Here is a 15395-nt window from a genome sequence, read left to right on the forward strand (position 1 = left end):
CTACAAAAAGAACAAAAATGTCTGTCAGGCATCCATGTCTGAGCTGGCCTCATGGATTCCTTATGCACCCAGGGATGTTCAGAGACAGAGTCTGCTCCTTTTACACACAGAGGCAGGAGTCACAGTGTCCCTCTGGCCTCCTGAGGGAGGCACCTCAGCCCCGTGGTGTGTCACCCTGCTCTGCACTCATCTGAGATGTCCCACGTTATGGGGAATGGACACGGGGACATTGGTTAAAGGAATCACAACCCAGTGCTGCATTGAGTTTCCATGTGATGTTCCTCCCAATGTAAAATGACCTCGGGACGCTGTCTGTCCCACAGGCCTTCATAGAATCATACAATGTTCTGAGCTGGAAGAGACCCACACGGATCATGGAGTCCAACTCCTGTCCTTACACAGGACACCCCACAGGTCACCCCGTGTGTCTGAGGACGTTGTCCAGTCTCTTCTTAAACACTGTCAGGTTGGGGCCGTGACACCTCCCTGGGGAGCCTGTTCAGTGTCCAGCACCTCTGGGGAAGAACCTTTTCCTCATGTCTGACCCCTGGCACATCTTCATACCGTTCCCTTGGGTTCTGTCATTGGTCACCAGAGACAAGAGCTCAGCCCTGCTCCCTTCTGAGGAACCTGCAGCCCCATGAGCTCTGCCCTGTCACATCTTCTCCAGGCTGAACAAACCCAGGGACTTCAGCTGCTCCTAATACGGCTTTTCCTCCAAACCCTTCACCAACTTCATAGCCTCTTCTGGGCACTCTCCAGTAGCTTTATCTCCTTTTCTCCTGTGTCCCCAGCCCTGCACACAGTGAATGCTGCAGGTGAGGCCGCCCCAGCGCAGAGCAGAGCAGGACAATCCCCTCCCTGCCTGGCTGGCTGTGCTGTGCTGGCTGCACACAGGACATGGTCCCTCTTGGCTCCAGGGACACTGGTGAGTCATGTTCAACTTGCTGTTGACCAGACCCTCAGATCCCTCTCTGCAGAGCTGCTCTTCAGCATCTCATCTCCCAGTCTGTATGTACAGACAGGTCTGACGTGTCCCAGGTGCAAAATGGCACGCCAGAATATCTGACAGCATTGGCGCTCACTTCGGTTCATCTCACCTCACATACATGATGTTCACGCTCACGTCTCATCTGTACAATGCACACATGGACATCTGACCTACTCATTCAGTGTCTTTTCAGGTAAGGACAAAGAACCTCTCTGAACTGGGGAGAGAGGTCTGGGCTAAAATGAAGGCTGTGAGGGATTAGTCCATGATGATTGCGGCAGATTTGATGGGGTGTCCAGTGCATATGGGCACAGCCCAGCCCCTGCTCTGCTGGTCCTGCAGGTCTCTGGCAGGAGCCTGGCTGTGAGAGGACACTGCTGTGTGCCAGCCCTGCACACACACACTGTTCAGCTGTACACTGGTGTTTAATCTGTGGGTCACTTTCTTGAGCATGTTCTTGGGAGAATCTTTGTAAGAAGAACTAAACCTTCAGGTCCTGCCCTGAGGAGATCACCTTTCCATCTGGAAAAGCTGTTCTGGGGCCAGCTCTGTCACAGCAGTGCCCATTGCCTGTCCCTGCCTGCGCCCACAGCACTGACACACAGCAGGACGGTGACCAAGCTGCCCGAGCACTCAGGCCTTGCACCAACACAAGGGATGAGAAGGAGAGTGTGGAGTGGAACCAGAACAGCTCTGGAAGAAAAAGCGCTGCTGCTCCCTGGCAGGGCTGACATCATGGACTCTTTTCCCTCCTCCCATGAACACAGGAACCATCCCTGTAGCTCCAAACAGGCCTTGGTGAAAGGATATAGTGAAAAACAAGTCACTAAAGAGCCCTTTATTTTGTTTAGAGACAAGGAGAGCACGGCTTCTCATTTACACAGCCAGTGGTTATAAAAGAAAAGCAGACAGTGAATTAAGAAATGGGATGACAACATTATCACAATAAAAAAACTACCAACAACAACAGAAAATCCAGATGACAGGCTGGGCTTGTAATTAGTTACTCTAAAACTCCTATGTAGAAGCAGATGGGCAGTTTAATGCTTCAGGAAATTGTAAGATATGAGTTTCCACAGAGCATCCTTGAGCTCCTGGTTCCTCATGCTGTAGATGAGGGGGTTCACTGCTGGAGGCACCACTGAGTACAGAACTGACACCACCAGGTCCAGGGATGGGGAGGAGATGGAGGGGGGCTTCAGGTAGGCAAACATGGCAGTGCTGACAAACAAGGAGACCACGGCCAGGTGAGGGAGGCAGGTGGAAAAGGCTTTGTGCCGTCCCTGCTCAGAGGGGATCCTCAGCACGGCCCTCAAGATCTGCACATAGGACACCACAATGAACACAAAACACATGAAAGCTAAAGAGGCACTGACTGCAAGAAGCCCAAGTTCCCTGAGGTAGGAGTGTGAGCAGGAGAGCTTGAGGATCTGGGGGATTTCACAGAAGAACTGGCCCAGGGCATTGCCCTTGCACAGGGGCAGTGAAAATGTATTGGCCGTGTGCAGCAGAGCATTGAGAAACCCAGTGGCCCAGGCAGCTGCTGCCATGTGGACACAAGCTCTGCTGCCCAGGAGGGTCCCGTAGTGCAGGGGTTTGCAGATGGCAACGTAGCGGTCGTACGACATGATGGTGAGGAGACAATACTCTGCTGTGATCAAGAAGAGAAACAAAAAGAGCTGTGTCGTACATCCCAAGTATGAGATGGCCCTGGAATCCCAGAGGGAATTGGCCATGGACTTGGGCAGAATGGTGGAGATGGAGCCCAGGTCAATCAGAGCGAGGTTGAGCAGGAAGAAGTACATGGGGGTGTGGAGGTGCTGGTCCCAGGCTATGGTGGTGATGATGAGGCCGTTGCCCAGGAGGGCAGCCAGGTAGATGCCCAGGAAGAGCCAGAAGTGCAAGAGCTGCAGCTCCCGTGTGTCTGTGAACGGCAGGAGGAGGAACTGGGTGATGGAGCTGCTGTTGGACATTGGCTGCCTGTGGGCATGAGGACCTGTCATAGGAGGAAAAGATAGTGAAGGTTTGATGAGACTTCTGTGGGAGAAACCAAAGCCATTTCCCACAGACCCTCCGACCCCGTCACACAAAGAGACACTTTTCTTTTTCCAGGAGAACGTCCTGTCTGGAGCCCTCGTCGGTGCTTGATGAGTGTGCAATGAAGAGCAGGGTCTCTGCCCAGGGGCTCCTGAGGAGTCAGCCTGACCCTGTGTGATCGGGTGGGCAGGGGCCAGTCCTGGGGTTCAGCTTTGTCAGCTGGAACCGCTCCTGGTGCAGAAGGGACTGTCAGCATCTGTACCCCCAGGCCTGAGAAACTGAGATGGAGAGGTTTGGTGTTTCTACAGCTCCTTCTCCCCTCCCACCCTGGGGAGTATTTTTGGGTGTCGGAAACCCTCAGCATTTCTGCTGCATTCAGGGAGAACAGAACGAGTCCTGTGAGACCAGAGGGTGCCTGTGGGTCAGTGCAGAGTGAGGGCAGCTGCTCTGTCCCTCTGTCCTGCTCCAGCTGCCCTGGGCTGGCACCTTTCTGAGATGGAGGCTGATCCCACTCCCATGTTACCCTGAAAAGCCACCAGGCACTGCTGAGAGCAGAGGGATCCACCTCAGACCATGACAGGTCTCACCCTTTCCTAAGGTCTCAGCACCCCACGTTTAGCCCAGGACACACACGGCTCATTCCCCAGCCCCACAGACTGCATTGCCCACAGCCCACAGGTCAGAGCAAAGCTGGGACACGTGTGCCCATGGACACACCTGCAGGAAAGGACCCACAAGATCAGGCTGTGACTCTGCAGCTGAAACTGCCATCCCCAGAGAGCCTGACAGCAAGAACAAGATCCCAACAGCAGGGACCCAGAGCAGGGGAGCAAGAAGGACAATGCGGTGAGGGTGGGTGTGAGAGAGGCCAGGGCAGAGGCAGCCGGGCACTCAGACAGCGTCACCCTTCCCCAGCTGTGCAGCCACCTCCCAGACACCAACACTGCCGGGCAGCTGCTCTCAGCCCCTGTGCTCTGCAGAGGAACTGCAGCTCTGGCTGCACAGGAGCTGCTTCATGCCTTGGAGCCCCCGGCCCTGAGGGCAGAGGCTTTGCTGGGGGGGACAGGAGGCCAGGGGGCTGCTCACAGGAGGGATCTGACCTGCAGGGGTCACAGGGACTTTTCTCTCTTCTCCCTCCCATAACAATTCCGGGTTTGGTTTCCTCTCATTTCTGATCATTTCCCTGCTGCCTGGAGATTCTCCCCCGGGAGGTGTTTCCCTGTCCATGTCTGTTCCCTGTCAGTGCTCACAGACCATCCCACCCTCTGTGCCTCCCCCTGGCCCTACAGATCCTGCCTGTTCACAGGGCACTGCCTGGGGGCATCTTCCTGTCTGCAGGCTGGAAAACAGGACAGGTCAGACTAAGGCTGACGGGTCCAGCCAAGGTGATGCAGGTGCTGTGCACAGGCAGAGGGGTGGGGAAGGGATGTCATGAGCCTTCTGGCAGATGTACTGATCACTCACAGTTGCAGTTCAGGAGTCTCAGTGACTTGTTTGAGCATGAGAGCTCATTTTCATTTTATCGTTTCCTGCACCCCCCACCCCTTGGGAGAGGAAACTGAAAAGACAGGCTCAGGAGATCTCCTTATCTGTCTGCTAATCCTTGCATTGATCTTGTAATTGGGGCATCGCCTTAGAAAAATCCTGCAGGTGATCTGGATGTGTGAGCAGCCCTGACCCACACAGCACCCTCTCCACAGCAGAAGCACCTTTCCTGCAATTATCGAGGATGCTCCTTCCCCCCACAGCTTGTCCCCACAGCACCGTGGGGATCTCCCCCAGACAGGGACCCTGCTCTGCAGGACAGCCCTGGGCACCCCTGGGTGCTCCCCCTGCAGTCACCCTCAGCAGAAGTTGTCGTCATTCCCTGTCCCTCTGACAGTGCAGCAGGGAAGCCCTGCTCTGGAGTGTGTTCTTCTCCTCTGCAACAGAGATACTGTGAGAGAGACCTGACAGATAAATTTTAATTTGTCGGATGTACCAGCTTAGGGTCTCCCAACAGGAAATGCAGCTTCATTGTCCTACAGCCAGAGACTTACCGTGTTAGAACTGTGATTTGTCTCATTGAATCCTCAGCAACCAACCACCCCACGATGCCTTTAATCTCTCTGTGCCTGGCTCCTGTGCCCTCGGTGCTGCAGGCAGAGCCCTCAGCCCTGCTGCGTGTGCAGAGGAGCTGCTCCTGGGCAGAGCTGTCTCTCTGCAGCGCTGCCGCTGCCATGAGCTCCCTGTGTCCCAGGAGCCCAGCCCAGCTCAGCAGCACAGGAGCAGCCCAAGGCGCTTTAATGACCCCTCTGGTGGGTTTGGTGCTGAGTCCATGGACCTCAGACCCTGGAGGAAGGTGATGAAACTTCTCAAGAAGTCAAAGTCAGATGCAAACTCCAAAGTTTCTTGTAATGTTAATGGGTCCCACTGAGGGAACCTACTGAGAAACAATATCCAGGTTTGGTTAGAGAAGAAAACTGTAGGTCAGGAAAAGCACAGTAAAGGTCTCTCTGATGCTGAGGAAATCTGGTTGTGTTTCTTTAACCAAAAGGCCAAGCCCTGACCCCCAGCCCTGGGAAATCAGATCCTGTCCCTCCCACATTGCCCAGGGCCCTTCCTGGGACAGTGTGATGTGGGGCTGTGCAAGGCCAAGGGCAGGACTATGGTCCCACACCTCCCAGGTTCCTGGCTGGGGACAAGGAGCCATGAGGCCCCTGTGCTGCAAGGACAAGGTGTCTCCTCACAGGCATCAGAGGTGCAGACAACAGCCACAGCCAAGGGGAGAAGGAGCTCATGGCTGGTGGGGCTTTCAGCCTCTTTCCATCCCGTGATCATCTCCACGACAGCCTGTCCTGTGCTGTGGCATCCCCTGCACCTCTGTCCCTGCAGGCTGGAGACATCCCCCCTGCTGCCCACCTTGCTCCTGTCTGAGCATCTTCCTTCCTTTGCTGAGATCTCTCCATCCTCCCCAGCTGGTCCTTGAAGCACAAAGCCTTGGGCTGATGCAGACTCCCTCTGCTGACCTGCTCCCCCACAGCACTGCCCTTCCATCACATTCCTTTCTGCTCATGTCCAGCCTGGACCTCCCCAGCTGCACTTTGGCCATTATTTCTTTCTCATGCTCTTTCCCACTATGGAGAAACCTCCACCATCTCTGAAACCGCCCTTCAAGCGTTCTCAGGCTACTCCTGCACTGCTGCAGCCTCCCCAGCGCTGCTGGGCCAAAGCAGCCCAGGTCCCTCAGCACCCCACACCATGTGCACAAGGTGCTGAACCTGCCTTGGCACAGCCCTGCACTCTCCAGTTCCTCCCTGCTGCTCCAGACTGGGAAGCCGCACACTGGCACACACCCGTGTGTGTGGGTCACCCCAGTGCTGAACCGACTGGGATGAGAACTGCAGGTGTCTGGGTCCCCACGCTCCTCCTCATGCAGCCCCATGTGCAGCTGCCTTGTTCATGGTGAGCATGCACCACGGGCTGGGGTGGGGACCTTGGAGTGCCCAGGCCCTTCTCCCCTGGGCCACTGCTCAGCGTGTCAGGTCCTGCTCTGTCCTGAGGGATGGAGTTATTGTCCCGCCCTGATACATCACTGCTCATTTCTCCTTGTACAAGTTCAGAGCCTTCTGATGGGCAAATACCAGATATTCACAAGGTCTGGACTCTCCCATGACTGAAGCTCCATTTGCACACTCTTAATGTTTGCACACAGATGCTTTATTCTTATGAGGGTGTCTCTCCAAAGATAACATGTATGAGGAGTTACAGGACACTACATATACCATCTCCTGGAGGAAATGTGGGGTCTTGGGGCCCTGCTGCTCATAATGCCAGATGTCTGGAGTCAAACGGATAGGTCCACTTCAATTGGGAGAGCAGCAGGAATGTGTGGAGCTCTGTCTGGGGACAGACAATGTCAGCTGAACGTTGAGGAGTCAGCATGAGAGGGCAGAACAACATGGGCAGTGTTGTGGTGACTGGACATCAGCTACAGACTCACTGATGAGGAAGAGGAATGAGATGAGGCCTCCTTCAGACAAATGAAAGAAGCCTCATGTTTCCAGGCCGTGTCCTCCTGGAAGACCTAAGATGTCCCAGTATCTGCAAGGTACCAGCCATCCAGGAGGGTTTGGAGCCCATTGACAACATCTTCCTGACACAGGTGACTGAGGAGTCAGTGGGGTGAGGTGCCCTGTGGGACTTCACACTTACAAACCAGAAAGAGCTGGTCAGGATGGCACAGTCAGGGATGGGAAAGTGGAGCTGAGGCTCCTGGGAGATGAGAACAAGGCCAAGAGCAGGATTTCAGGAGAGCAGGATTTGGCTGCTGAGGGACCTGCTTGGGTCCTGTGGGATATGACCTTGGTGTCTGCAGAGCTTTTCTCTCCCATCTCCTCCCTCGTCTCTCCCACCTGCTGTTGTGCAGCGTTTTTTACCCTTTCTCAAATACAATATCCCAGAGGTGCTGCCGGCATCACTGAGTGGCTCAGATTTGGCCAGGAGTGGGTCCATCTTGGAGCAGCTGAAATCGGCTCTGTCTGATGTCAGTGAAACTCCTGTTGTCTTCTCAGAGTGGTGACAACTGTAGCACAGCCACACTCACCCCCAGTTCCAAGACTTTGTCATGTAAGCCCAGTACAGGGTGACAACATGTTGTGTGCTACAAATTACTTGATCATGGAGAAGAAATGGATTTTCTGTCGGCAACTCGAGTAACTCACCAGTCAGTGAGTACATTCCTATGGGGAACTGTAATTGGCCTGACATTCACTGACCAAGCAAAGCTTCAGCTGCCAACAAGGATCTTGGGCCAACTGCTTAAAATATCTGCCTGATGGACCAACACGGGTGATGCTCAACTGGATCTGGAACTGGAACACAAGGAAACCCAGGTGAGGGATGTGAACATCAGTGTCCACCTTTGTTGGAGAATGGCCAAGAGAGAAAGGGCATGAGACCCTCTCTACGGAGAGGATCTCTTCTAGTTAGCATGAGTAGGCCTCAGTTAGCATGAGCTGAGCAAGGGTGGGTGAGAAGGTATTGCCTGGGAAAGGCCTGCACAAACAAGTCTCACAGTCTCAGGAGGCAGCTCCTGAGAAAGGCCTGGATAAACAAGTACCAGGAGGCAGCTCCGAGATAACGAGGGAACTCACATACCAGGGGGGGCCACAGAAGGGGATGGACTCATTATGTATGTTGGGATGGGCTCATTATGTATGCTATCAAATCGGTATCTGACAAGTAGGCATAGTTAATAGAACTGTTATAAAAGCTTGCGCTTGTGTCAATAAAGATGAAGCATGTTTATCATCTGCATCAGATGGCTGCATTTCTTCCTCCGTCGCCGTAGGCCCGAACCCATGCCGGGGTCTTGACCCCCGACATTTGGCGCCCGAACAAGCTGAACAACGGACCTAAAGGTCGAACAACGGACCTGAAGGCCGAGCCTGGACCTGAAGACCTAACGGGGACTTAAAGGCCTAAGGAGGACTTAAAAGGATTAATGGGGCGACGGAAACGACAGCGGCGCCAGAAACAGCGACTGGCGGGCAAGAGCGACCGAACACTGTGCTGCGGTGTGTCGTCTCCGAGGCCTGAACCGATTAAAGTTCGCTGCTGAAGGGCTACTAAGGGGCACTACAAAAAAAAAAAGAGGTATCGCTGTAAGTAGTTCCATAAGAGGATACATAAGAGGATACATAAGAGGATACATAAGAGGACCGTGCCAGTAGTAGTATGGATAAGGGCGGCACGGAAAACGGGAACATGAATTTAAAAGTAGCCCTAAATCTTTTACAGTGTTTTTTAGGAAAGCGATCTTTTACGGAGCTTTTTAGAAAGCGAGGGGTCGATAATAGTTGCGTTAAACAGCTAGCTGGTCTAGTAGCAACAGGGAGAACTAAGGGGTGTTTTCAGGATCCTGATTTATTGTTTGATGAGGGAGAGTGGATCAACGGAGAACCTCAAAGGATTATTAATTTGGTGCAGAGGCATGGGAACTGTGTTGTGGAAGGCAGTAAGTCACCGTGAAAGATATATTCTTGGCCTTGTAACCGCCTGGAAACTGATAATTACTACAGTGAAGCAACTAAAACCTGAAAAGACTGTTACGGGCATTAGTGATTCAAAACTTGAACTTTGGGACAATATAGAGCAGAAAAAATGGGATAGAGTCAGCAATGGAAATCATGGGACTGTCTTAAAAGATCTTAAGGCTGAACAATCTGCTGCTGCCGGAATTTTTGCAGCGTTGCAGTCCAGGGCGGGGGGAGGAAAAATGCCGAGCGGGTGGCCTCCTGTACCATCATCTAACAGCAAGTCCAGGGGATTGGAGTCGGACAACTTATTCAAAGACCCTGTGAAAGAGGAGAATGCTAAAGTCGTAAACAAGTGTACTGTCAATCCTTTTACCAATTTTACCAGTCTGCTTTTACTGTCTTTCAACCCTCTAACCCCTACGAGAGAGCAGAAGGAGTCGCCGGATAAGAACTGGGCAAAAGAACTCTGTGAAAGGTAACAGCTATAGATCATTTAGGACAGAACTATGTGGATTCATTGAAAGAGGCAGGTATCTTACAACTCCTGGAAGAGACACTAATTGATATACCGCAATCAGGGTCCCAATAAGACTTACATGCAATTTATTGACTATCTCCAAGAGGCCGTCAGTAAGCAGGTTGAAAACTTAGATGCTGAGGAAGCACGAGTGTTGAGATTAGCAGTAGAGAATGCTAATGTTTGCTATCAACATGTTATTTGCAAGTTTTACAGTACGTATTATGTGCTTCTGTGTATTGCGCCTCTTTGAAAATCAAGCAGCTTGTCAGGAATGTGCGCTTCCCCTTCCCCTTTCCCCTTCCCCCCCCCCCTTCCCTCCCCCCCTCTTTTCAAGGTTTTACTTGCAAGATGGGGTCAGGAATGATTGCTTTCAGTTGTGTTCCTAGAAGATCAGTGTTGGAAGGTGTTTTAAGGCTTGGAAAACATTCGGAATTGTGAGGAAGGAAGATCTTGTTAAATGTTGACATCGGTGTTTGTTGCTGTATAAGTTAAATGATTGGGAAAAGTGTCCAGAGGATAGAATCTTGTCGCAATTAATGTTGTTTTTGAGGCCAGCAGAGCAGGACAAAATGAATCCCTACAAGAGATCATTAAATCATTTCAGACAGCTGAGAGAGAGTTAACTGATAACACACAGGTCACAGCAAACTTGTTAAAGTCTGCAAGATTCTTTCCTTATTAACCTGTTTTCTTTGAGGGTATCTGTTTAAGTATGTTGCAATTTTGGTAGGTCTGTGCTATATGGTATGATAAGTTCGTAGTCTGTTAAATCATGAGAATCCGTTGACTCAAAATGTGCATTTTGTGATAATTCAGAAGATCATGAGTAATTTAGTTCTTTACTGTGTGAATGTGATCGTAAAAATTTTGCGTGTAGTAGCTGTTGTTTTTCTCTCTAGCGTACTAGCTTTATTCCAATATCCAGACTTGCGCAACTCTGTGACAGGCTGTCTCTCATCTCGGTACACTAAATTTGGCTTTTTGTGCACATCAAGTAAAGAATCCAGGTTTTGGACTAACAGTTATAGCGCACCAGATGAGACACTGAAAACAAAACAAAGCAAAAAGGAAGGCCTTGCCCGGTTCAGCTCATTGCGATGGCGGGGGTGCGAGTACTAATGGGCTCCGGCGCCACTGACCCGTTTTGTCAGGGAGACCCAGAGGTACCTCCACCTGCCTGAGCAGTGAGCGGTCCAAAGGTGCAATGCAAAAAATTGAGCTATTGTCTTAAATTAGTTTGACTGTGATCTATCTGCATATTTGGCCTTGGCATTTGGTTTTCACATCTGAGCTCAGTATTTTAATTTGCATATTTATAATGGGAACCGGTTCCATTGCTAAAATTCCGCCTTGCTTCACCTTAGGATTGCATCCTTACACATTAGAGTACTTGCTTAGTGTTAAAGTGTTAGTGTAAAGTGTTAAACTCCACAAAAAAAAAAAAAAAAAAAAAAAGACAAACTTGAAATGATACTTTAAATGCTATAATGGATGTGAACTTGGTATTGTATGAAGTTGTATTTAAAGGTTGCTGGAATATGAACTGATTTGGATCTAGGACAATAGAATAATGGATTGATGTTTATTGTACTGGTTTATACTGTTTTTTAACATCTCTAAATTGTAGAAGGTACATGGAGCTAAGGAATGTGTAACTGAGAAGTTTCCCAGAGCCTCCTACTTCGTACCAGCCATTATGCCAGCTGCGTGACCTTGGTTATCTCTAAACTGCAGCACGAAGAGAAAGAAAAACAAAAATGGAAAAACCTGGCTGCCTGCTTTTGAAGCAGTGAAAAGGGGGGGGTTCTCTCCCCCCACTGTGGCGATGTAATACTAAATGGAGCAGTCCGAGGGTGCAGTTTGAGGTTATGGGAGAAAACGAAAGAAAGGCTGTTTTTTGAGACAAATGGAATGTCAAATTTGGAACAAAGTTTTAATACATAAATACTTATAGTTGCCAGAAAGTCCTATACCTCTCTTAGGTTAAGATTTGTTAAGTAAATTGTAAGCTCCAATAACGTTTTCTGAGAATTCTGTTTAGTTGCATGGCCTACAAGAAGCTGCTGGGACGATGCAGATCTGCTTGCTGCAAGTGAGAAATCTCCAAGGAAATTTCGAATGCTGTATTTCCACTAGTATTAACAGCCAATGTTTCGATAAAGCAAATACTACGCTGAGAAATCTGAAACAGGACTTCGATCTGGTAAGGGAAAGCAATATCCAATAACTATGACAGCCAAAATGGAGTTAGGAACTTTGAGGAATGAATTTATGACAACCTTACAGGCTGACTGCATTCGATTGGACTTGCAGATTTGTCTATTTCTAGCTACCACCTAGAAACAACCTGTGGCTATTGTGGGACAGTATGATGAGACTGCTAGCACACTGATATACTCACTGTTATATGCCAACTGTCACTCTGATCAAGAAAATGCAGGAAATGACTTTAAGTCTTAATAGGCCATATGTACCATTTGTGAAATGTAATTCTGATTTCTTTAGTTTGTGATCTATGTCTTTATAAATTGCACTAGCTGGTTTTCTTCACAGCACAGCTTTTGGCATGCATGTAAAATGTAAATTGCTGCAGAACCTGAAAGTCTTTAACATCAGGTCATAGGTCATACTTGTATTTGGTCTGATCTTACATACTTGAAAAGTATTTGTTGATGATTCTGGGAGGTGTGAAGATAACAATTGGCATCATTCTGTAAAAATTATTGAAGGCTCAACCCAGTTAGCAGAACTTGGCACAGCTTTAAATTACTTAGAGCTTTTTAAGGAGGAACCTCTAAATTTGATTTGTGATTCTGAGTACGTAGTCAAGATCCAACGCACGTATCTGATTCTGCACGCTTTTGTTTTAGTTTTGTTCCTTCTTAAAAGAAAAAGGGGGGAGAAGTAGGGAAAACACCACAAAACCAATTGTCAAAAGCATTGTATGTGATGAAATACTTTGCAAGTGTGACCCAAAACCATGCTAAATCAGAAAGAACCTACATTAGTTATGGTCAAATCAGTAGTCAATTAAAAAGGCCACATCAATTGATAACCTGGGGGAGAGGTTGTGCTTGTGTCTTTACAGATCAAGGGCCGCAATGGTTGCTGGCACGAAACGTGAAACCTGTGTTCCAGCTGCTGTGTTTTGAATGCCTGCACAGACAAGGACTAACATGTGGAGTATTTTAGCCAACGTGACTGACCAGGGCTCTATGTGCCTAACTACGATGTCTCTGGAAGAACCGTTCCACACATGCTTGGTTGGCATCGCCCTTGATGACTACAGCAGCATCACACAACTGTTTCAAAATAGTGGTCGGCATAAAGGCATTGCAACAAACTGTAATAATACCAACATGGCACTTTGGATTAACTGTCTCCTGGAAACAGACATTGAACCACAGGAACTGGAATTGCTGGGATCTGTGCCCATGGATGCTTGTATACAGCTGGTTTGTGAAAAGTGCCAGGACAATATGCTAAAGCATGGATGGATAAGACTGCAAAATATTAATGCTACCCTTGGTGATTATAGAAATGAAACTCGATGGTGTAATGCCTCACAGAAGAATCCGAGGGATGTCATTGATAGTGTGGGACAGACTGTATGGTGTATTCTTGATCTGTAAAGATAGAGCCTAACCGGGAATTCCTTCTAATGCTGTTGGAGGACTGTGTAATTTGAGACTATTGACTCTCTTAACACCCAATGTTTCTATGATAATAGATCACAGAAGAGCAAGACGAGAAAAACACTTTTGGCATGCATATAAGTCAAAATGTGATGATACTGTAGATTTTTGGAGCTCAGGGCTAAGGGTTTTAGGATCTCTTGTATCTGGTGTTGGCACAGCTAGAGCTTTAAATATTTTAGAAAATTTGGATGCTGGCTAGTTAAGCAAACTAACAGAACTTCAAGGGCTTTAAGTAGATTCTTGTTAGATGTAGATTCTGTACGACATGCCACACGGTAGAGTAGAGCTGCGACAGACTTTTGTTATTGGCTCAAGGACATGGGTGTGAAGGATGTGATGGTCTCTGCTGTATGGATCTAAAAGATAAATAGATTTCAATCCATAAGGAAATTCAACAACTTATGGACTACTCCCAAAAGATTCAAAAGGATATGGGGTTTTTCAGCCTAGAAAGTTTGACGAACTGGCTGGGACTGGAAGGATGGGTCAAAGACCTTTTGCAAAGTCTGTTAGCTATTGTGCTTATTGCAGTTATTGGGCTTTTGTGTTTAAGTTGTGCTTTATCTTGTATTAAGAGAATATTTGAGCACACGTTGAGACAAACTCTGCTTGTCCTAAAAGAAAAAGGGGGGAGATGTTGGAGAATGGCCAAGAGAGAAAGGGCATGAGACCCTCTCTACGGAGAGGATCTCTTCTAGTTAGCATGAGTAGGCCTCAGTTAGCATGAGCTGAGCAAGGGTGGGTGAGAAGGTATTGCCTGGGAAAGGCCTGCACAAACAAGTCTCACAGTCTCAGGAGGCAGCTCCTGAGAAAGGCCTGGATAAACAAGTACCAGGAGGCAGCTCCGAGATAACGAGGGAACTCACATACCAAGGGGGGCCACAGAAGGGGATGGACTCATTATGTATGTTGGGATGGGCTCATTATGTATGCTATCAAATCGGTATCTGACAAGTAGGCATAGTTAATAGAACTGTTATAAAAGCTTGCGCTTGTGTCAATAAAGATGAAGCATGTCTATAATTCACATTGAATTGATGACATTTCTTCCTCCGTCGCCGTAGGCCCGGACCCATGCCGGGGTCTTAACCCCCGACATAAATCCTCTCAGTTTTGGTCAGTCTTCTGCTCTAACAAAGATAAAAGTGACGTTTAAAACACCTAATCAGAACCTGCAAAGAATACTGTCCTTGCAGCGCAGACACTCTGGAGCCTGCACAATTAGCTGAGTCTTGTTTTAACATCTGTCTCAAGACTGTTACATCAAGTGTCCTTTAGCTAGGCTTTGCTCCTTTTACGCTCATTATAATACTAAAACACACATCCCCAGGATGGGAGCCCCAGGCTCAGCCCGGGACCCTCTCTCAACAAGCATGTGCAGTGGTAAAATGATTATGTAACCAATATGCCAATGTGTGAACACTTGGCTCTTTAGGACTGCCGGGAGGGTCTGAATGGAGGGATAAGATTTGTGTATAATAGATGTTCCTTCTCTATCTGTTGTGCTGGATTCATTCCAGCATCCAGACTTGCACAACTCTGGAATAAACAAGATCTCATCTCTGGTGTGGGATTGGCTTTGAACTTCAGGTAGCGAATTCACCATGAGCAACCAGGAAGAAGGAAAACAATAAGAAATAAAAGAGGTAGGAGAGGACATAGAAAAGGTTTCAACATTTCACATTCCTATCAAGAATGCTTCTCCTCTCAGATCTTTAGCATGAACTAGATTTGATCAGTTTGAGAAAACAAGCATAGTTTTATCTAGTCAGGTCGCGGCCCATAAAGAGGGGGATGGATGGGTGAGGGATTATGATGTCAGTTGAGTCTCCAAAACTCATAATTGAGTGGAAAGACTTTGGCTGTGAAGGGGACAGTGGGGTCAGTTCTGTGTCTGGAGGTGACAGCCCAGCAGCAGGGACATGGCTGGGAAAGAACCTCTGCCCAAGGGCCCACAGGTCTTACCCAGGAAGAGAGACGGGTTGTCATGTCCATCCCAACTGCGAACATGACGGGACATCGGCAGGGACATGGCCGTGTCTGTCAGAGAAGCTGAAAGGCCAGCAGCACTCATGGGATTTAGAAGATCATGGCGAGGTGACTTCTCTCTGGTCAGGTAAAAGACCACA

The 15395-nt window shown here is 48.9% G+C and overlaps 2 protein-coding genes across 2 annotated transcripts in view; both read right to left on the minus strand.

The window, feature by feature from the left end:
- LOC309450358 (olfactory receptor 14A16-like) overlaps positions 1 to 15395 on the minus strand; it is a gene marked incomplete at its 3' end in the record, with an annotated part of 259029 nt that overhangs the window by 85405 nt on the left and 158229 nt on the right. The gene's annotated exons all lie outside the window — the stretch shown is intronic.
- Positions 2032 to 2964, minus strand: LOC309450363 (olfactory receptor 14J1-like; the record flags this gene model as incomplete). Its single annotated transcript, XM_082073182.1, has 1 exon — positions 2032 to 2964. The coding sequence occupies one exon, from the start codon at positions 2962 to 2964 to the stop codon at positions 2032 to 2034; it is 933 nt and encodes a 310-aa protein (XP_081929308.1).

Source organism: Streptopelia decaocto (assembly GCF_964273445.1).
Source record: "Streptopelia decaocto genome assembly, chromosome: 26".
NCBI lineage: Eukaryota > Metazoa > Chordata > Aves > Columbiformes > Columbidae > Streptopelia > Streptopelia decaocto.